Source organism: Pithys albifrons, chromosome 20 (genome assembly GCF_047495875.1).
Source record: "Pithys albifrons albifrons isolate INPA30051 chromosome 20, PitAlb_v1, whole genome shotgun sequence".
Lineage (NCBI taxonomy): Eukaryota > Metazoa > Chordata > Aves > Passeriformes > Thamnophilidae > Pithys > Pithys albifrons.
In genome coordinates, this window is record NC_092477.1 from 2,474,958 (window position 1) to 2,494,481 (window position 19,524).

The 19,524-nt window shown below is 59.5% G+C and overlaps 2 protein-coding genes across 4 annotated transcripts; one reads left to right on the forward strand and one right to left on the reverse strand.

Annotated features, from left to right (window-relative positions):
- Positions 1 to 1,358: 1,358 nt before the first annotated feature.
- TMEM203 (transmembrane protein 203) lies at positions 1,359 to 2,677 on the reverse strand. Its single transcript, XM_071574361.1, has one exon. It carries the CDS (start codon positions 2,628 to 2,630, stop codon positions 2,220 to 2,222), a length of 411 nt encoding a protein of 136 aa, XP_071430462.1. The 5' UTR covers positions 2,631 to 2,677; the 3' UTR covers positions 1,359 to 2,219.
- A 66-nt stretch (positions 2,678 to 2,743) lies between these two features.
- On the forward strand, positions 2,744 to 19,444 carry NDOR1 (NADPH dependent diflavin oxidoreductase 1). 3 transcript variants are annotated; one of them, XR_011699490.1, is made up of 16 exons: positions 2,744 to 2,800; positions 4,019 to 4,153; positions 4,985 to 5,062; positions 5,365 to 5,462; positions 6,232 to 6,330; positions 6,950 to 7,051; positions 7,551 to 7,757; positions 8,135 to 8,256; positions 9,233 to 9,453; positions 9,985 to 10,092; positions 10,777 to 10,891; positions 11,822 to 11,968; positions 12,616 to 12,734; positions 12,910 to 13,025; positions 13,538 to 13,738; positions 15,183 to 15,265. XR_011699490.1 is itself a non-coding variant. In XM_071574456.1 (15 exons), the coding sequence occupies exons 2-15, from the start codon at positions 4,019 to 4,021 to the stop codon at positions 19,352 to 19,354; spliced, it is 1,791 nt and encodes a 596-aa protein (XP_071430557.1). In that variant the 5' UTR covers positions 2,744 to 2,800; the 3' UTR covers positions 19,355 to 19,444. The 3 variants fall into 3 exon arrangements, 1 of the variants encoding a protein (XP_071430557.1); XR_011699489.1 differs by having other exon boundaries at positions 12,910 to 13,738; XM_071574456.1 differs by lacking the exons at positions 12,910 to 13,025; positions 13,538 to 13,738 and adding an exon at positions 19,210 to 19,444 and having other exon boundaries at positions 15,183 to 15,277.
- Positions 19,445 to 19,524: the final 80 nt, after the last annotated feature.

A 19,524-nucleotide genomic window follows, 5' to 3' on the forward strand; every position in this document is an offset into this window, starting at 1 on the left:
CCAAACTGCTGGAGGAGCTGCTTGCAGGCGAGCTGGGCAGCACGGGGGACATGTGGCACTGTGCCCCTGTCTGTGTCGGGAACAATGCACTGGTGACAGGGCTGGTGTTCGCTCCTCACAGTCCAGGCAGGTCCTGCCAGGGCTGGGCAGCAGGAAACAGCCCCGTTCCTCGGCAGCGTCGCAGCGAGGCTGAGGGATGTGCTCATCTGTTTGATCTTCTTCAGTTTTGATGAGCCCCTTCCTTAATTTATTAATTAGCTGGGAGCCATGGGTGTGTCCAAAGGCACCACTGCTCCCCAGGGCCACTCACTGAGTGTCCCCTCCTGACCCAGAGGCTTTGCTGCTCATCCTGCTCCTCTCCATGTCCCCCACCCGCTGCAGCCCCAGCTCCTCAGCCCCAGCAGCACCACAGGACAGCCTCTGCCACCCGTGGGAGCTTCCTCACAGTTCTCACCTGCTCTCAGAAACAAGAGGAGCAGTCACCAGAGGGTCTCCTGGGGACACCAGCCCCACCAACACGTCCCCAGTGCCCCTCTGAGCTGACAGAGCAGTGACAATGACACGACTGGTTACAGGGAAGCTCCTGCTCCTGATCCCACCTGTACATACCCCAGGGCAGAGGGGACAGAGGGGGGACTGGGCAGGGGGCAGAGGCAGAGCCAGGGAGCAGCTGGGGCTGCAGGAGGAGCCCTGGCTGCCAGGAGGGGTTTGGTCAGAGGGCACAGCAGCAGCAGAGCACACAGGTCTGTGACAGGCAGTGTGGGAAGGAGATCAGGCTGCTGGACTGAGGCTCCCATCAGCTGCTCCCAACACCCTCACAGTGGGAGCTGGACACGAGGGACACGGGGGTGCCCCTGGCAGTGGGACCTCCATGTGACAGTTTGACATGCTGATCCACGCTTCCACCAGGAGTACAGAACTCCTGCAGTCTGGGGGTCTGAGCAGTGTTCCACACCGAAGCTGGGGTTCAGTGACACCCTCCTCCACAACCAGCACCAGCAGTGCACCCTCCTGCCCCACACCCTGTCCTCCCCAAACCTCTTCTTTCACCTTTAGGGATGGCAAGTGAAATACAAAGAAGAAAAACCATCTGCTAAAAAATGCCCGTATCAGTGTTGCCTGGCTCACAGGATGGCCCAGCAAAACCCTGACAGAGCACTGAAGGGCTGAAGGGAGTGAGGACACAGATGGAAACCACTGAGCTTTGCTGCTGCAGCCACAGTGGCCTCAGGCAGGGCAGGGCAGGATCTGGGGTACCCCAGGGACCTACAGCAACCACCCACCCTGCGGGCAATTCCTGCTCTCCAGGCAGCAGTTTTGGTTACAACTGTTTTCTATGAAAACACCTCCAATCCTTCAACGCATTTTTATTTTAAAATACAGTAACTGGCACAGCCAGCAGTGCTCACACGGCAGGGCAGGGCAGGGGCTGCGGGAGCCGAACAGGATCGCGGCACAGCGGGAGATGCTGGCGGGACGCAGAGCGGTGTGGCGGGGCAGGGGCGGGCCCAGCCTGTGCCGGCCCTGCCCAGGGACAGCGGGAGCTGCTGGCGGGACGCGGTGCTGTGCTGCAGGGCAGGGGATGGGCACAACCTGCCACCAGTCCGTGCTGGCTGTGCCACCAGCTGTGCCTGTCACCAGCCCGTGCTGGCTGTGCCACCAGCCTGTGCCTGTCACCAGCCCGTGCTGGCTGTGCCACCAGCCCGTGCTGGCTGTGCCACCAGCTGTGCCTGTCACCAGTCCGTGCTGGCTGTGCCACCAGTCCGTGCTGGCTGTGCCACCAGCCTGTGCCTGTCACCAGCCCGTGCTGGCTGTGCCACCAGCCTGTGCTGGCTGTGCCACCAGCTGTGCCTGTCACCAGCCCGTGCTGGCTGTGCCACCAGCCTGTGCTGGCTGTGCCACCAGCCTGTGCCTGTCACCAGCCCGTGCTGGCTGTGCCACCAGCCTGTGCCTGTCACCAGCCTCTGCTGGCTGTGCCACCAGCCTGTGCCTGTCACCAGTCCGTGCTGGCTGTGCCACCAGCCCGTGCTGGCTGTGCCACCAGCCTGTGCCTGTCACCAGCCCGTGCTGGCTGTGCCACCAGCCCGTGCTGGCTGTGCCACCAGCCTGTGCCTGTCACCAGCCCGTGCTGGCTGTGCCACCAGCCCGTGCTGGCTGTGCCACCAGCCTGTGCCTGTCACCAGCCCGTGCAGTCCCTGTGCCCCGCAGCTCCCGGGCCCTCAGTTGACGCGGCAGGCGCGGATCATGAGCAGCTGCAGCAGGATGAACACGGGCGACATGATGAGCCCGTACCAGAGCTCCCGCGTGTGCTCCACCAGCTTCTGGCACAGCAGCATCTCGAACACGAACTTGAGGCTGAGGATGGTGAGGATCCAGAAGAGCCGCAGCACCGCCAGGCGCTTCTCGCCGTCCTGGAACAGCCGCACGGACACGATGGTGGTGAAGTAGGTGCTGAGTCCGTCGGCGGCGAAGAAGGGCACGAACACGACCCACCAGGAGAGCGCGGCGGCCGCGCCGTCCACCTTGAGCACGAGCAGCACGGAGAAGGCGAGCAGGGCCAGCCCGTGCAGCAGCAGCTCGAAGGTGGCGAAGCCCAACCACTGCACGAGCTCCCGCAGCGAGAACAACATTGCGGGGCCCGGCCCGGCCCGGCCGCGCGCCCCGATGGCGTCACGGGGGGAGCGGCCGTGACGTCACGGCAGTGCGGGCGGGGCGCGGGCAGGCCCCTCAGCCGCGGCGGTGACGTCAGCGGTCGCGGTCGCAGAGTGGTGACGTCACAGCGGGATGGGGCCGGTCCGCGGTGAGTCCGAGGGGGCGACCGGGGCTGGGGCTGGGGCTGGGGCCGGCCCCGCACCCTCCGGCCCCGACCCCTCCGGCCCCGCACCCTCCGGCCCCGCACCCTCCGGCCCCGCACCCTCCGACCCCGCACCCTCCGACCCCGACCCCTCCGACCCCGACCCCTCCGACCCCGACCCCTCCGGCCCCGACCCCTCCGGCCCCGCACCCTCCGGCCCCGACCCCTCCGGCCCCGCGGCCTGGGGCGGACGGGCAGGGTCCTGGGAGACCTGAGAGCCCCTTCCAGAGCCCACAGGGACTCCAGGAGAGCTGGAGAGGGACTGGGGACAAAGATGGAGGGACAGGACACAGGGAATGGCTTTCCACTGCCAGAGGGCAGGGATAGATGGGATATTGGGAAGGAATTGCTGGCTGGGAGAGTGGGCAGACGCTGGCACAGGTTGCCCAGAGGAGCTGTGGCTGCCCCATCCCTGGGAGTGTCCAAGGCCAGGTTAGATGGAGCCTGGAGTAACCTGGTCTGGTGGGAGGTGTCCCTGCCCATGGCAGGGGGTGGAATGGGGTGATCTTGAAGCTCCATTGCAGCTCAGACCAGTGTGGGATTCTATGACTTTGTTTTCTTTTATTCAATTTACTGTTACTGTTCTTTGGGCATGGTGACAGTGGCCATTTCCAGCTCAGACAGCTCTGGGCTGGATTCCCTGCACAGGTTCCTGCTCCCTGACAGGGTGGCTGAGGGCAGTGTGTGTCTGGTCACACCTTGCTCTGTCCCTGAGCTTCCAGGCTCTTCCCAGGCCTCCTCACGAGAGGGATCCACAGAGCAGACAGGAAGGCTGACCCAGCACTGGGAGCAGCTGATCCCAGGCTGCACCTGCCCTGGGCTGCGAGGGCAGCTGAACGAGCCAGCATGTGGATTTTAGTCCCTGCATGCCCTGGCAGTGGGAACAAGCAGCACAGTGGTGTCCCTGCTGCTCCTGCAGGCCAGGACACAGATTTGGTGCTGCACAGGGCTGGGAAGGGAGCGTGGGAGCCCTGTATCCCACCGCTGAATCCCAGCCATTCACTGCCCCTGTGCCAGCTGTTGGCTCTGGCATGGATGTCACCTGTGCCCAGCCCCTGGTGCTCCTCTGCAGCCTGGTGGGGTCGGTGCTGTGAGCCCAGGGCAGGCCCAGCTCTGCCCCCACCCCTTCCCCTCCAGCTGAGGGCTCTGGGTTGTCTCTTGCAGATGGCAGAACGAAAACTGCTCGTGCTCTTTGGCAGCCAGACTGGCACAGCTCAGGACACGGCAGAGAGGATCGGGAGGGAGGCCACGCGCCGGCACCTGCAGTGCAGAGTGGAGGCCCTGGACAGCTGTGATGTGGTGAGTGGGGACACACGGGGTGCTCTGGGTACTGCTGCTCCTGCTCCATCTCCAGCAGCCCCATGTCTGCCACCTGGGCGTCCTCCACCCTTGCTCTGATCTGCCGTGTGTCACCTGGGCCTGTCTCTGTGCCCTCCCCGAGGGCAGCCTGTGGTTGTCTCAGCTGGAAGGGTGGGAACAGGGAGCAGGGACTCCCGGGGTGGAGTCACAGCTGCTGAGCTGTTCCCTGCGAGGTGAGCTGGTGCTGCAAGGGAGTAGTGGGTGGGCAGCACAGGGCCTGTGGAGGAGCTTGTGCCATGCAGGACTGTGGGTTTTATTCCAAGTGTGGTCTGTGAGCTCATTGTGGTGTGAGGAGCCATGTGGGGACAGCCAGGAAAGGTGTTTCATAGAATCAGAGAATGGTTTGGGTTGGGAAGGACCTTAAAGTTCCACCCTCTGCCATGGGCAGGGACACCTTCCACTATCCCAGGTTGCTCCAACCCCTGTCCAGCCTGGTCTTGGACACTTCCAGGGATGGGGCAGCCACAGCTTCTCTGGGCAACCTGTGCCAGGGCCTGCCCTCCCTCATAGCCAAGAATTTCTTCCCAATATCTCATCTAAGCCTGTTCTCTGGCAGTGGGAAGCCATTCCCCTTGTCCTGTCCCTCCAGTCTCTTGTCACCCGTTCCTCTCCAGCTCTCTTGGAGCCCTTGTAGGCATTGGAAGGGGCTCTCAGGTCTCACCAGAGCCTTCTCTCTTCTCCACACTGAACACCCTCAGCTCTCCCAGCCTGGCTCCAGAGCAGTTTGTAGGCTGCTGTCCTGAACATGCATTTCCATGTTTGTGCCCACAGGCCAACCTCATCCATGAGCCATTGGTGGTGTTTGTGTGTGCAACCACCGGCCAGGGGGACCCACCTGATAACATGAAGGTAGGACAAGTTCCTGTCCTTGTTGCTTTTGTATTCCTGATCCAGAGATTTCTCTCAAGAAGCAGCTTGAGCAGTGGTTGTTTTTGGAGGGAAGAGCTTTGGTGCAGTACCAGTCACATCTCGTGGGACATGGGCAGGAGCTGGTGAAGGGGCTTTCAGGGGTCACCTCTGGAGGAGGCCATGCTCCCCACTCTGTTGGGATTCAGGATGGACCTGATGGGAGGGAGAGCAGGGATCTAGGGATGAGCAGGCAGGGCAGGCTGCCTTGGCAGCAGCAGGACTCCAGGCTCTGTCCTCTGTAGATGTTCTGGCGGTTTCTGTTCCGGAAGAACCTGCCGCCCGGGTCCCTCTGCCAGCTGGACTACGCCGTGCTGGGCCTTGGCGACTCCTCCTACCCCAAGTAAGCAGCTCTGCAGCTCCTGGGCAGCTGCTCCTCACAGCTCTGGCTGTGGAAGAGACCAGAGCGTCTGGAGATCGGAGGGGATGAGGGGAGACAGAGCCTGACTCAAGATGAAATGTCATTCCTACCAGCCATAAAAGTCCTTGCGCTACCAGCGTGCCCCTCCTAACCCCAGGAATTGGGTTTCTGCCCATTTCTTCCCTCCCAGCCTCTCCAAGCAGGTGCTTTGCTGCAGTGGGTCAGACATCATGTGTCATTTATTGCAGCCCTTCAGTTTTCCATGGAAACTGCAGGGAAGCTTTGTGCCACAACAGAGGCTGTGCTACTTGCCAGTGGGCTTGGGCAACAGAAGACATCAAACATAAGAAGGCAGCCAGCAGGCCCAGTTCTATCCCAAAAGATTGTTCTCATGTGCCTGAAAGAGCTGTAGAGGGATGGGTGGGTGTGCATGTGCTCCATGGGGCAGTGAGGGCCTGGAGTGAAGGATGTGTTCTATGTCCCAGGGCACAAGATGCCCTGAAGGGAAGCTGGACCTCCCTGAGTCCCTTCTGGGAGCTGGGCACAGCCTGTGAGGCCCATCAAGTAGCATCCAGCTGCTTGTTTGAGCTGCCCCAGGATGGGGCACGGGCTGGGCAGGGCACAGGCCAGGTCATGGTGCTGCCTCTGTGCTGCTCCAGTGGCCCTGGCAGCATGTGCTGGCTGCTATGGGCAGTCCCTGCTGTGCTGCTGGAGTAGCCCTGCCTTCACAGCTGTGTTATTCTCTGCTCAGGTTTAATTTTATTGCAAAGAAGCTGCACAAACGGGTGTTACAGCTCGGGGGCAACCCACTGCTTCCAGTGGCCTTGGGAGACGACCAGCATGATCTAGGGTAAGAGCCTAGAGGAGGTGTGGCAGGGGGGAGCTCCAGGGTGGGCTGCCTCGGGCTGGGGCAGGGCTGTGTGTGCTTTACCCCAGCCTGGAGAACAGTAGCTCCCACCATGGGCTGCTCCTGCAGCTCTGTGAACATGCTGATCTCTGCTCATAACTGTCCTGTGCCAGGACATCAGCCACCTGCTTCTCCAGGGTGTCCCACGATCCCCAGGATGTGCCAACACCTCCTGGCTCAGCTCCAGTCCTGTTCAGAGCAGGGGATGGCTGTGTCACAGCCACGTTCCTGCAGCAGCCTGAGCTGTGCTCACCTGGCATGGGGCAGAGGCTCTGTGTGTCTCAGGGAATTGGTGATTGCCACAGGTGGTGCTCAGAGGGGCTCATGGTTCTTTTCAGGTGTCAGTGGTTGGGCCCCAGAGAGTGAGGGGGTGCCTGAAGTGTCTGAGACATGTTCCTCCCAGACTTACAACTGGAAGGGAACAGCCTGGGGTGACCACAGTGCAGGGGTAGCAGGGATGGTTGTCCAGGGTTGCCCCAGCATTGGGCAGGTGCAGGGGTAGCAGAGCTTGAGCCCTAAGGGATGATGTTGCACTACTGCAGCCTGAATTTCCTGCTTGCAGGGCAGATGCAGTGGTTGATCCGTGGCTCCTGGCCTTATGGGACAAGATCCTCGCCTTGTATCCTCTCCCTCCTGGCCTTGAGATCATCAGTCCAGACATACGGTGGGTGCACAGGGTGGGCAAGATGGGCCCAGCAGGGACTGGCTGGTGTACAAGGCCACTCTTTCCTTGCTGTTCTCCAGAGTGGAGATGTGCTCTGCTTTGACCAGGAACCCTCCCCACACAGCTACTGGTGTCCTAAGTGTCCCTTGTTCTTTGGCCACTCGTGGCCCATCTTTCCCTGGCTGGGCTGTCCCCTTGTCCCCTGGCGGGGGGGGATGTGTGTCAGCTGCCCCAGCCAGGTTCTGCCTGTCTTACTGTCCTGATATGCCTCTGCCCCTGGCAGCGTGTGTGCCCGTCCAGGCTCCCTCTGCCTGTTCTGGAGCCTTGGGAATCTCCTCCTGGCAGTCTGCATTGCATTCCCTTACACAACCCAACTCCGGGGGACAGGGGTGATGGTGTGGATGCAGTGGGAGACTCCAGGCCTCTCCTTGCCTCTAGCCCTGCTGTAGCAGAGGAGCTGTGGCGTGGAGTAACCACTGCATTGCTCTCCCCGCCACAGCCCACCCCCAAAATACACGCTGCACTACCTGCCTGAGGACTCCCCACCCCCCGAGGGTGACCTGCTCCCGCCGGCGGCACCTGCGGCTGCTCCGTCTGAGCTCCATCCCTTCGCCGCCCGCGTGGTGTCCAACCGGCGCGTCACGGCACAGTCCCACTTCCAGGATGTCCGGCTCATGGAGTTCGACATCACGGGCTCAGGGATCACGTGAGCATTTTCCTGACTCCCCCAAGCTTTGCTGTGTGGGACCAGGTGTCCTGTAGCCTGCCCTCCTTTACCACTCCCTGTCCTCACTGATATCTGAAGCTGCAGCCCTGGGAATGTGGAATGTGGTCACTGCTGCATGGTCCCTCTCCATGACAAAGTCAGGGGTGTGTGGCAGTGGGGGTCCTGCCCATGGGGCAGCTCTCCTTGCCTGTCAGTTAGAGGGCATATTGGTGACACTGGGAACTTGCCTTCCCAGGTGTGGGTGCTGGTTGGGATGGCAGTGCATGCCTGTGTCTCTGCCCCATGGCTCTGCCCTCTGGCTCTGTCCCGTGGCTCTGCCCTGTGGCTGTGCTTGGCAGCTCCCACTGCATCCACAGGTTCAGTGCGGGGGACGTGGTGATGATCCAGCCCCAGAACTGCCCCGAGGACGTGCAGCAGTTCTGCCAGCTCCTTCGCCTGGATCCAGACAGACTCTTCGTGCTGAAGCCCACAGAGCCTGGTAGGTCCTGCCCGCTGCTCCTTTCTCTTCCTGCTGGGAGAGGGTGGCCCCTGAGCTCTGGGCCACCCTGGAGCTCTGCCGTTCCTTTGCTGTAGACCTGGTTCGTGGAGTTGGAAGTGTCAGATGGACACAGGACACCTGCCTATCTGGCAGTATAGGGACTGTTCTCTCCCAGTCCTGTGATTGTGTGGATCCTGCATAGGGTCAGTGTGACTGTGGGAGGAATTCAGCAGTGCCAGGCTCCATCTGGGCCTTGTGCCTTGGCAGCCCCAGCACAGACTGGTGAGGATCCTGCAGCCTCCTCAGCCCCAGGCCCAGGTCAGGAAACCTGTGGTTTATGGGGAGTACAGCCTGCCTTTGGCCCGGGGACCTCCTACAGAAGCTTCTGCAGCCACCAATGAGCTCCAACAACCACAGAAACATCTTGGAAGCCCCTCAAACCCCTTGTTGGCTCTGCAGTCCCCATGGAACTGGAGTTCTCTCTCCTGGTGCCTTAGTACTTATTCCCCCTCCATCTTTCCTGTGTCTGTCCATGCTGGAATTTTTGCCTGGCAGGCAAACCCAAGAGAAATCCAGGCTGCTGCTCACACCCTTGGGAGATACAGAGGAAACAAGGACAGGCCGACACATACAACACTACTGGTTATTTCCTCTGCGTTGTGTGCAGGATGGGTGGGAGCCATGTGGATAAGGCATTATTCCAAAGCTCTTGCCAAAAGTAAGGGACAGCTGAACACCACTGACTTCCTCTGTTGCCAAATCTGCAGGGCTGAAAAGCAAACTGGGGAGAGCAGGAGGGTGTGGGGGCCCCCTGGCAGGAGCAGTGGTAGCTGAAGTTGGCTCCACTGGCACATTGGTGCAGCGTGTGTGTTCCTGCAGGTAGCAGGGCTGCCCTGGTGTGGGGCAGCAGGCAGGCAGTGCCAGACATCTGGCCCCAGGGCTGCCCCTGAGCTCTCCCTGCTGCCTTGCCTTGCAGGCACATCCCTCCCTCCCCTCTTGCCACAGCCCTGCACCATCCGGCACCTGGTCACCCACTACCTGGACATCTCCTGTGTGCCACGGCGCTCCTTCTTCGAGCTCATGTCCTACTTCTCCACCAACGAGCTGGAGCGGGAGAAGCTGCAGGAGTTCAGCTCTGCTCAGGGTCAGGAGGAGCTGTACAGCTACTGCAACCGGCCCCGCAGGACCACGCTGGAGGTGAGGCTGGGGAGCAGGGCAGCCCTGCTCCACGGGGGCTGTGCCATGGCAGAAAGCACCTGGGTGGGTGAGGCTGGGGAGCAGGGCAGCCCTGCTCCACGGGAGCTGTGCCATGGCAGAAAGCACCTGGGTGGGTGAGGCTGGGGAGCAGGGCAGCCCTGCTCCACAGGGGCTGTGCCATGGCAGAAAGCACCTGGGTGGGTGATCAGCCATAATTTTTTGTTTGGGGAATTCAACCTACTTCACACACTTTCTGAAGTGTCTATAGATTTCCACAGGCAGTTAAAACCAGCTCTAAATCCTTCTGGTCTCTAAGGTGAGCTGCGTCTGCAGCCTGGGGGCCAAAGGACAATGAATGCAGTGGAAGTGGTTAGTGCTGAGAGGTGCCTGATGTGGTACCTTTGAATGAGGGCAGCATGGCACAGCCATGTGGCACAGCCTCTGGCACCTTGAGAGCAGGCAGGGTGCCTTCTGGGGGGTGCAGGTTTTTCCTCTGCAGTGCACCAAACCTCACCCCTCTTGACTTTCCAGGCCCTGTGGGATTTCCCTCACACCACATGTGCCATTCCAGCTGATTACCTGCTGGACCTCATCCCTCGCATCAGAGCCCGTGCCTTCTCCATTGCCTCCTCCATGCTGGTAAGAGCTCAGCCCTTTTGGCCTCCTGTCAGGCTCTGAGCTGGGGGTATGGCAGGGCCTGGGCTGGCTGTTGGTGATCTGCATGCCCTGTGTGTCCAGACTCTGGTCCCAGGCCTCTGAGCACCCACAGTCCAGCTGAGTCTGCAGCAGCCTGACCTGCTGGATGCAAACCTCACGGCTGCGCCAGCCTCCAGATTCGGGCACTTGCTCTCCTGCAGCCCAGCAAGTGCCAGGACTGTCCCAGTATTCCTCAGAGGTCTGGTGTCCTTGCCACTGGGAGCAGTGGGCTGTGGTACCACAGAGGCTGGGAGTGCCCCGCGTGGCGAGGCCCTGGGAAGCAGGGACGCTGCTCCCTCCTGCCGCCGGGAGGTGGCAGTGGAACCCGGCCCGAGTGGCTGGCAGAAGTCAGCCCCTGCACGGCTGGATTTGTCCTCCATGGGTGCCTCTTTGCTTGGACAGTCACTGTTCCCAAATGTGCAGAGCATTCCAGCAGCAGTGCCATGGGAAAGGTTTTGGGCAAGGGTGTGCTCCATTCTAAGTGGCTGTTTCAGACTAGGATGAGTGTTGTAGGCACCCTGGCAGAGAAGTTGCGCACAGGCTTTGTCCCTGGAGGAGGTGCTGGGCCCTTGCTGTGGAGCTGTGCTGCTTGTCTGCTCATTTCTTGTGACTCCTGTCTGGACACAGGCTCACCCTGACCGGATCCAGATCCTCATGGCAGTGGTGCAGTACAAGACACAGCTCAGCAAACCCCGCCATGGGCTCTGCTCTACCTGGCTGGCATCTCTCAACCCAGAGCAAGGTAATTGCTTGGACTCTGTGTGCTTGTCACAGCACCCAGCACCAGTCCCTTCGGACCACGGTGGAGCTGTGTGTGTGCTGGCCGTGTTTTGGAGCTGCCTGGGCCCTGGCTGGAGCAGCATCTCCATGTGGAGCTGGAGCACCCTGCCTTGGCAGGATGAGCTGAACTCACAAGAAGCTGTTCTTCACTGCTGCTGTCCTCTTCAGAGCACAGTGTGCTCCTCCAGCTTGCCCTGAATTCCTGGTTTTCTCACAGCTGCTTGACTCTCCTGCTTCCAATGCCAGTGTGCCCTGCTGTCCCATTGAGGGCTTCTCCTGGAGCTGGTAGTACTCTGCTGGACACTTCCAGCCCCATAACCCCAACTCTGGAAAGCCTGATCCTTCCTTTGGGCACATCCACCTTGTTCTGCAAAGCCTGTGAGTGCTGCTCATCTGCTCTAAGCACAAACCCCCTCCAGTGGGTCCCCAAACAAATGCGAGAAGCCCACAGGGCCTCTCACCTGCAGAGTGGTAGAGAATTGCTCTCTATGACCCCAGGCCAAGATGGGAGTTTCTCAGAGTACCTCGATGGGGCTCTTTACCCAGCTGAGTTAAATCTGGCCTCCCTTATGTCCAGCTAGGTTGGGATCTCAGCTTGCCTTCACTGCTGTCCTCCCTGGCACAGGCTGTGTGAAGAGAAGGCTGTCCCACAGCCTGGGTGCTTGGGAGCTCTTGCCTTGCCCTGGGTTCACTCAGGTTCCTGCAGAGGCAGTGCTGAGACAGCTGAAGTGCTTTTCACACACATGGAGTTTGCTGTTGGTGCTGGGGCTGGTGAGCCAGGTGCTGTCTGTGTCTTTAGAGCATCCTGGAAATGCTGGATGCCCAGCTCACCCTCCACAGGCTGGCACAGGGGCAGGGATGGTGGGCTGATGCTATTCAGTCTGTTTTGCAGGTGATGTCCAGGTGCCTCTTTGGGTGAAGAAAGGAGGAATGAAGTTCCCAGCTGACCCTGCCACCCCTGTGATCATGATTGGCCCTGGCACAGGGGTGGCACCTTTCCGAGCAGCAATACAGGAGCGGGTGGCACAGGGATGTACAGGTGAGGGATGGTCCTGGGAGGGTCTCAGGATGCCCCTTGCTGCAGACAGGTCTATGTCAGCAGACAGCAAGGAAGGCTTAGGGGGTTGTGAGCGTTTGGACAGCTGCAGGCTTTGCTCTCTTGGAACCAGAGCAAGCTGGACTTGGGGGCAGGTGAGGACCAGAGCCTGCTGTGTGAAGCCTGAGTGGTTATTCACAGGCTGTGCTGCAGGGCAGTTCTTTGGGTCAGGGTAGGGCCCTGCAGAGGCTTTCTTGGCTCTGTGAGACTGGAGATGGGTTACTGAGCTCATCTGCTGCTGCACAAGGAGTGATGCCTCTGCCTCTGTCCCATCCTCATTCCCCCGTCTCAGCCGTGGGCTTCAGCAGGAGGCTGAGGCTGGTGGAGGGGAACAGGCAGCCCCAGGGGGCAGTTTTTGCCCTACCTGCTCCACACCTGCATTTCCTGCACACAGAGGCCTCTGGTTGCCACAGGTCACTTCACTCCATGCTCACATGGCTCCTTGCCTTTCAGGCCAGGGCTGTCAGCAAGGTGCAGCAGAGAGGTGGGAGCCTTGGGGCTCAGCTCCAGGTCCCGTGGGCACCAGCAGTGCCCAGCACTCACAGAGAACTTGGTCCTCCCAACACAGCCCTTGTCTCTGCTCTCTGCAGGGAACTGCCTGTTCTTTGGCTGCCGACAGAAATCCAAGGACTTCTACTTCCAGGCAGAGTGGGAAGAGCTGTCGGCAAAGGGCTTCCTGACACTCTTTACAGCCTTCTCCAGGGACCAGGTTAGTTCCTAGAGGAGGGTGGGTACAGAGGCATCTGAGGCAGCACTGATGGGACTCTGTCAGTGTGTCTGTCTCCTGTACCTGTTGGCATGGCCTGTGATGGATCTGGTGGGGTGGCACAGTGTCACCTCACTTCCCTCACACACCTCTTTGCTGGCTGTGATTTGCCCCCCAGCTGCCAAGGCCCTGCTGGGACTTATCTGACTGAGCTGAGCTGGAAAGGCTGCTGGGACAGGGCTGGAGAGCCCTGGAGCAGATAAGGCATTAGCCAGCTTTGTTTGGCTGGACCACGTGAGTGATAAAAGGCTCCCAAAGCCTCCTGGGGGGTCACCAGGCAAAAACCCTTCCCACTGTGTCACTCTGAGCACTGACAGCCCAGGGAGCTTGGCCTCTGTGCCAGCTCTCCCCACGTCTCAGCTATACAAGAGGAAGTTCCCTGTGGGTACAAGCACCCCCACAACTCATCCCGTCACTTTGCTCCCTGGTTTCCTAGACAGTGTCTGGTGAGCAGCTCTCATCCCCCCTCAGGGCTGCAGGGCTTTTTATGCTGCCAGAGAGGCTTCCTGAGCTGGGGTTTTGTTTCAGTGCCTTGCCCTGTCCTTTAATGGCACCAAAAGCTCAGCCTGGCTTTGGAACAGAGATCTGATAAAAAGGCAATGGAGGTCTTTCAGTAGCTCAGCTGCACCAGCCCTTTCTCCTGGCTGTGTGCGTATTGTTGACATGAATCCAGATCTTTTGTCCACTCACTTGTAAGGCATGAGCTGGATGCTTCTGTGAAGACTTTCCAAGTCTGTGATGAACAGGAGCAGCACTGCAGAGTGTTGTTGGATGACCAGTGAAGTGGGGGACCTGCTGCTCTGTGAATCTGGAGAGCTGCCAGAGCCACCTCTACCCTCACAGGCTGTGGAGGGACAGGACTCCCATGGGAGTGTCCCCTCTCTGCCTGCTCCACAGGCCAAAGCACTTTGTCCTGAGAGTCTCCTGCCCCCGAGTCATGCTGGGAGGTGAGTGGGAGCACAGCCAGGTGTGATGAGCTTCATTGGACCGTTGTACCTTTGGCTTCAAGAGATACCACAGCCCTTACTTGGTCAAAAACTTCGTTGTCAAAGAACTGGGCAGGGGCTGGGATGCTCCATAGCTGAGCAGAATTTCCTTATCTCTTAAGAAGAAGAGGTCACGTTGCAGTGACCTCCTGTCACATCATGGTGCAGACCTATCCCAGCCTAACACAGCTGCCTCTGACTCTGAGCAGAATGCCCTGGGGTTTAGCTGAGACATGGTGAGCCCAGTTTGTCACTGGGGTGCTCTGCTTTCTGGGCAGTTGCAGGTCCTTAAATGCCGCCTCAGAGCCCCAGCCTGGCTGGCAGTGCCTCTGGCAGCACTGAGCTCATTACACTGTTTGTAATGCTGGAGCTGAGGTGCTTGTGACTGGCATCACTGATGGCCAGTTGGAGCCATGGAGCCGTGCCCAGGGTGACCTGGCACTCCAGTGCAATCAGCCAGTGGAGCTGTGGGACCTGCTGCCCACATGGTGACCAGCTCCTGTGACAGCTGGGGCTGGTGTTGCTCAGGGTTGTTCCCACACACACCTCCAGCACGCAGCACGCAGGGCCCTGAGGCACAGCAAGAGTCCTGCTGCCTTTGGGTCTGGACAGGATGGGAGGGATGTGGGGAAGGGGCTGTGCCTGTGGCTCAGCTCACTGCTGTGCAGAAACCGACGTGGTAGGACGCCCAGCACAGGGCCTGGCCTTCATCACACTGTCACCTTTGTCACGGGAGCCCTCTGGACCAGCAGTGAGTTGAGGCACGTTAGCAATGGAGTTCTCTTGGGCAGGAGCCAGGGCCGTAGGCAGTTGCTTGGATTCTTGAAGTCCTGTGGATTAACCCTTTGGGAACTCTCCTTAGTTGGGCTGTACTATGCCAAAAGTCATTCATAATCCAGGCCCTAAGCACAGTGAAGGGGCAGAGAATGGGACCAAGGCCATCCCTCCAAGCTTTCTGCCCTTCCAAGCTGTTTTGGGTCTCCAGCAGCCAGAGATGCAGGGAAGGGTCCCTGTCCTACAGCAAATTTGGCACAGGGAGGCCACAGAACCTCCTCTGCCTGTGCTGGGAGAAGAGAGGAGAGAGCAGGAAGGAAATCCTCATGAGACCTTTCCAGCTCATGTTCTTGGCCAGTGGATACTCAAAGAGTTTGGGAGGGCTGCTTGGTCCTCACCAAAGCTCCTACTGCTGCGCCCATCTTCCTTCAGCCCATCCCAGTGCACGGACATCAGGTGTGGGGTTCCCCTTCCCTGTGTGGCCATTCATCCAACTGCTTTTCTCAGTACCCCCTACTTCAGGGGGCTGTGCTGCCCTGAGCCCTTGCAAACAGCACCTGAGAACAGTCCTGAGAGCAGGAGCTGCATCTGCTGCCAGGGCTGGCAGACTCAGTGTCCTCTTTCCCTGCAGGAGGAGAAGGTTTATGTTCAGCACCGCATCCAGGAGAACCGGAGGCTGCTGTGGGAGCTGCTGAGCACTGGGAACGCTCATGTCTACCTGGCTGGGTAAGTGAGAGAGATCTCTGCACAGGGACTGGGTGAGTGGGACTGCATGTTCCTGCTTCTCTGCCTGCCTGGAGACATTCCCTGGGCTCCACCCCTGGAGTGAGCACAGCCCGTACCTTCGCAGGTCTCGGGGGGCTGCAGTGGCTGCTGCAGGGGGACAGGTTGTTCCTCCTCTCCCTGTGTCCAGTCTCTGTAAGACCTGGGCTCAGAGGGTCATTTCACACCTACCCCACACTCCAGTTAGGAGGGGTAGACCTCCTGTTAAAGCTGCTCCAGCCAACCCCATATGCCCATTCCTCCAACTGTCAGTGGCTTCTGACTCATGGCATCTCCACACACAGGTGTGCCCTGGCCCTTCACACCCCTCTCCTTCAGCAGTGCTTGGTGAAACTGGAGAAAAGGGTTGTATGATGCCTGTGGCCACTCATGGGCAGGAAGCTTTGAAAACACAATATACCAGGGAACCACCAGTGCTGGGGCTTGTGAGCGAGGCCTTGGGACCCTTGACACCTTCTGTCTGGCTCTTCACATCCAAAACTGCCTCCCAGGGCAGAGATGAGCCATGTTGCACCACAGCCAGTCTCCTTTGGCAGTGCAGTCATTCTCTGGGTAGTTGTCTTGGACTGGTTGCACATCTTGAACTGCTGGGCAAAGGTGGGGGACAGAGTGTTGGCAGCTCTGCTCAGAGCTCTGTGCCTCTTTCCCTGGGCAGAGCCCTTGACCTGCCTGCCCTTGTGGCTCCCTGCATGACAGGGAGGAGGCTGCTCCCCACTGCCCAGGGCGAGGGTTGTGAAATGCTTTGGGCTCTTGAGCTGGTGAGAGGCTGGTGATGGTTTGTTGTGCACTCTGTGACCTGGAGAGTGCCGTGCAAGCCCAGGCCTGGCTGTCAGCAGGAGCAGCAATTGCAGGAGGCTCCTTCCTGCCTGTCCTGTGCAACAGCAGGAACTTCCCCAACACCTCACAGGGCAAGACTGGCCTCGCTGCATTCCTGGGAGAAGGAGATTCCTGTTCACTGCCCAGGGAGCAGAGGCCAGGCTGCCCACCACACTGCCTGTGCTGCTGCCTGCACTGCTCCTGTGCTGCTGCCTGCACTGCTCCTGTGCTGCTGCCTGTGCTCCTCCTGCGCTACTGCCTGTCCTGCTGCCTGCACTGCTGCCTGTGCTCCTCCTGCACTGCTGCCTGTGCTGCTGCCTGTGCTGCTGCCTGTGCTGCTGCCTGTCCTGCTGCCTGTGCTGCTGCCTGTGCTCCTCCTGCACTGCTGCCTGCACTGCTGCCTGCACTGCTGCCTGTGCTGCTGCCTGTGCTGCTGCCTGTGCTGCTGCCTGTGCTCCTCCTGTCCTGCTGCCTGTGCTGCTGCCTGTGCTGCTGCCTGTGCTGCTGCCTGTGCTGCTGCCTGTGCTCCTCCTGTCCTGCTGCCTGTGCTGCTGCCTGTGCTGCTGCCTGTGCTGCTGCCTGTGCTGCTGCCTGTGCTCCTCCTGTCCTGCTGCCTGTGCTGCTGCCTGTGCTGCTGCCTGTGCTCCTCCTGTCCTGCTGCCTGTCCTGCTGCCTGTGCTGCTGCCTGTGCTGCTGCCTGTGCTCCTCCTGTCCTGCTCCCTGTGCTGCTGCCTGTGCTCCTCCTGCACTGCTGCCTGCGCTGCTGCCTGTGCTGCTGCCTGTGCTCCTCCTGCACTGCTGCCTGCGCTGCTGCTTGCACTGCTCCTGTGCTGCTCCTGCACTGCTCCTACGCTGCTGCCAGCATTGCTGCCTGCGCTGCTGCCTGCACTGCTCCTGTGCTGCTCCTGTGCTGCTGCCAGCATTGCTGCCTGCGCTGCTGCCTGCACTGCTCCTGTGCTGCTGCCTGCGCTGCTGCCTGCACTGCTCCTGCGCTGCTGCCTGCACTGCTCCTGTGCTGCTGCCAGCATTGCTGCCTGCGCTGCTGCCTGCACTGCTCCTGCACTGCTCCTGTGCTGCTGCCTGCGCTGCTGCCTGCACTGCTCCTGCGCTGCTGCCTGCACTGCTCCTGTGCTGCTGCCAGCATTGCTGCCTGCGCTGCTGCCTGCACTGCTCCTGCGCTGCTGCCTGCGCTGCTGCCTGCGCTGCTCCTGCGCTGCTGCCAGCATTGCTGCCTGCGCTGCTGCCTGCACTGCTCCTGTGCTGCTGCCTGCGCTGCTGCTTGCACTGCTCCTGCACTGCTCCTGCACTGCCAGGCCTTGCTGCCCTGGTGCCCTTACCCCAAAAATTGGGCACTCCTACCCTTGGATCTGGGCTTCGGGTTTGGTGCTCTTGGGACTTGGGTTGTGCCTCTATCCACAGCCCAAATGCTGAGACTATTGGGCAGCTATCAAGTCCTTCCACCCTCTTTCCTACTGTTCTTTGATCATGTTTCCTACTTTCTGGTGCTGATGGAGACTCCCAAAAGAGAATCAATGTCTTGGAAAGAACAGAGCTCGCACATCTGTCCCTGTGGCAGGTTTTTGAATGGCTGTTAGGATGATGTTTTGGACACTGAGGTTGCTCTGACACTCATCTCACTGTGGGCTTTGTCCCTGGCATGGGATGTCCCTCAGCCCCCATCAGGCAGGTGGAATCTGAGGGCTTCATGCTCCCTGTACAAGTGACAGCTGTTCTGATTGCAGAGGGCACTGGCCCTCCCCTCCTGAACAGTCCACACCATGTGGAAAGACTTCCAGGATCTTGGTGCCCCTTCCTGGCCCAGGCTCTGACCTGCCAGTGGGGTGCCAGACAGGAGGGTGCAGGTGGGCGAGCCTGAAAATGGCCTTTTTTGCCCTAAAAACACTATTCAGTTTCAGCCAGACTAGAAAAAAGTCAGTCCTGAGCTGTCTGTCCCTGAGCAGTGGCCCTGGGGTGAGTCTGCCTTTGGCCTGTGCTGGACCTGTGGGCTCTCAGCAGCCAGGGCTTTATCTGCTCTAGAATTGTTCCCAGCTTGTCTTGCCCAGGGGCAAAAAGATTGAAAATGTCTCTCTTTTTATGAAAAAAATAGCTATTTGACATGTTTTCCATCACAAAGCCCAGCTCCATTATCCTGTACTTGCATATCAGTGCCTGACTCAGAAACAATACGACTCTTCCAAAAAAAGAAGACCTCCTTTCTGGGTATTTTGGGATGTTAATCAGCTTCAAACGCAAGTCAGAATTCTGCCTTGTTCTTGGGAAACAGCAAGGACGTTGCCAGATGCTCGTGCCAATTGGAGCAGCCTGGGAAATTTTTTATTAGATGTTTTTTGTCGTACAGGCAGTTCATCAAATGAAACTCTCTTCAGGAAAAAAAGTCTGAATTTCTGATTTCCCCTAAGAAATAATTGTGCTTGAAAGCATTGAGTTCTATTTGGGTATTTATTACACAGGAGCTTGTGTTTTCTGCAGCATTTCTCTTATTCTGAGGTTTGAACTGGCTTCAGTTCCAAATGTCACCATCAAACCAGTCATGTTGGATTTCCTGAGCAGGCAGCAGCAGGATGGGAGCGGCTGCTCCTTCCCACAGTGTGTTACCCAGCTCAGGATCAGACATGTTTGACATTGAGTGATTTCTGAGATGAAAGGACAGTTTCCTGCCCTCTTGCCGATAGATTCCAACCTGTGCATATTCCCCATGTCCCTCTAATGAGGCTGCTGGCAAATGGAGCCATGTGGGGCTGCAGTTCAGGCTGTGGAGCTGTGATGTTCCTTCCCTGGGGTCTGGGTACTGCAGCCATGGCTCTGCCTGCAAATGCCTGCACCGAGGCCCTGTGGGTAACAGCTGCTCTCGAGGGAGAGGGAGGATGACAAACCTGTCATTTATCCTGTGCCAGGCAGCCCGCGTGGCAGGGTGAGGCAGGTTCCCACTGCCCTGCTGCCAGGGTGGTGGGTTCAGCTGCCCCCTGATCCCAGAGCACTGGCGCTGCTGCCCCTGGTTTTCCTTCCACCCTCCATTGTGCCCCTGCTCTCTCCCCCAGGAATGCCAAGCAGATGCCAGCGGCGGTGGCTGAGGCCCTGCAGTCGGTGTTGCAGCAGGAGGGTGGCCTGTCACCCTCGGAAGCAGAGGAGCATTTAGCAACCCTGGAACGGTCCCAGCGCTTCCAGTCTGAAACCTGGTCATAAGCCTGGCTCCCTGCCTCCCCTTCCCCACAAACTGCCTGAATAAAGGAGCCAGCACAGTGATCTGCCTCTGGCATCTTCCTAAAGCTGGGACTACCCCAACCTGGACAGGGGCCTGGCCAAGGGGATGGATTTACCCAACCAGCCCTTCCCTGATGGCATCAGGGCCACGG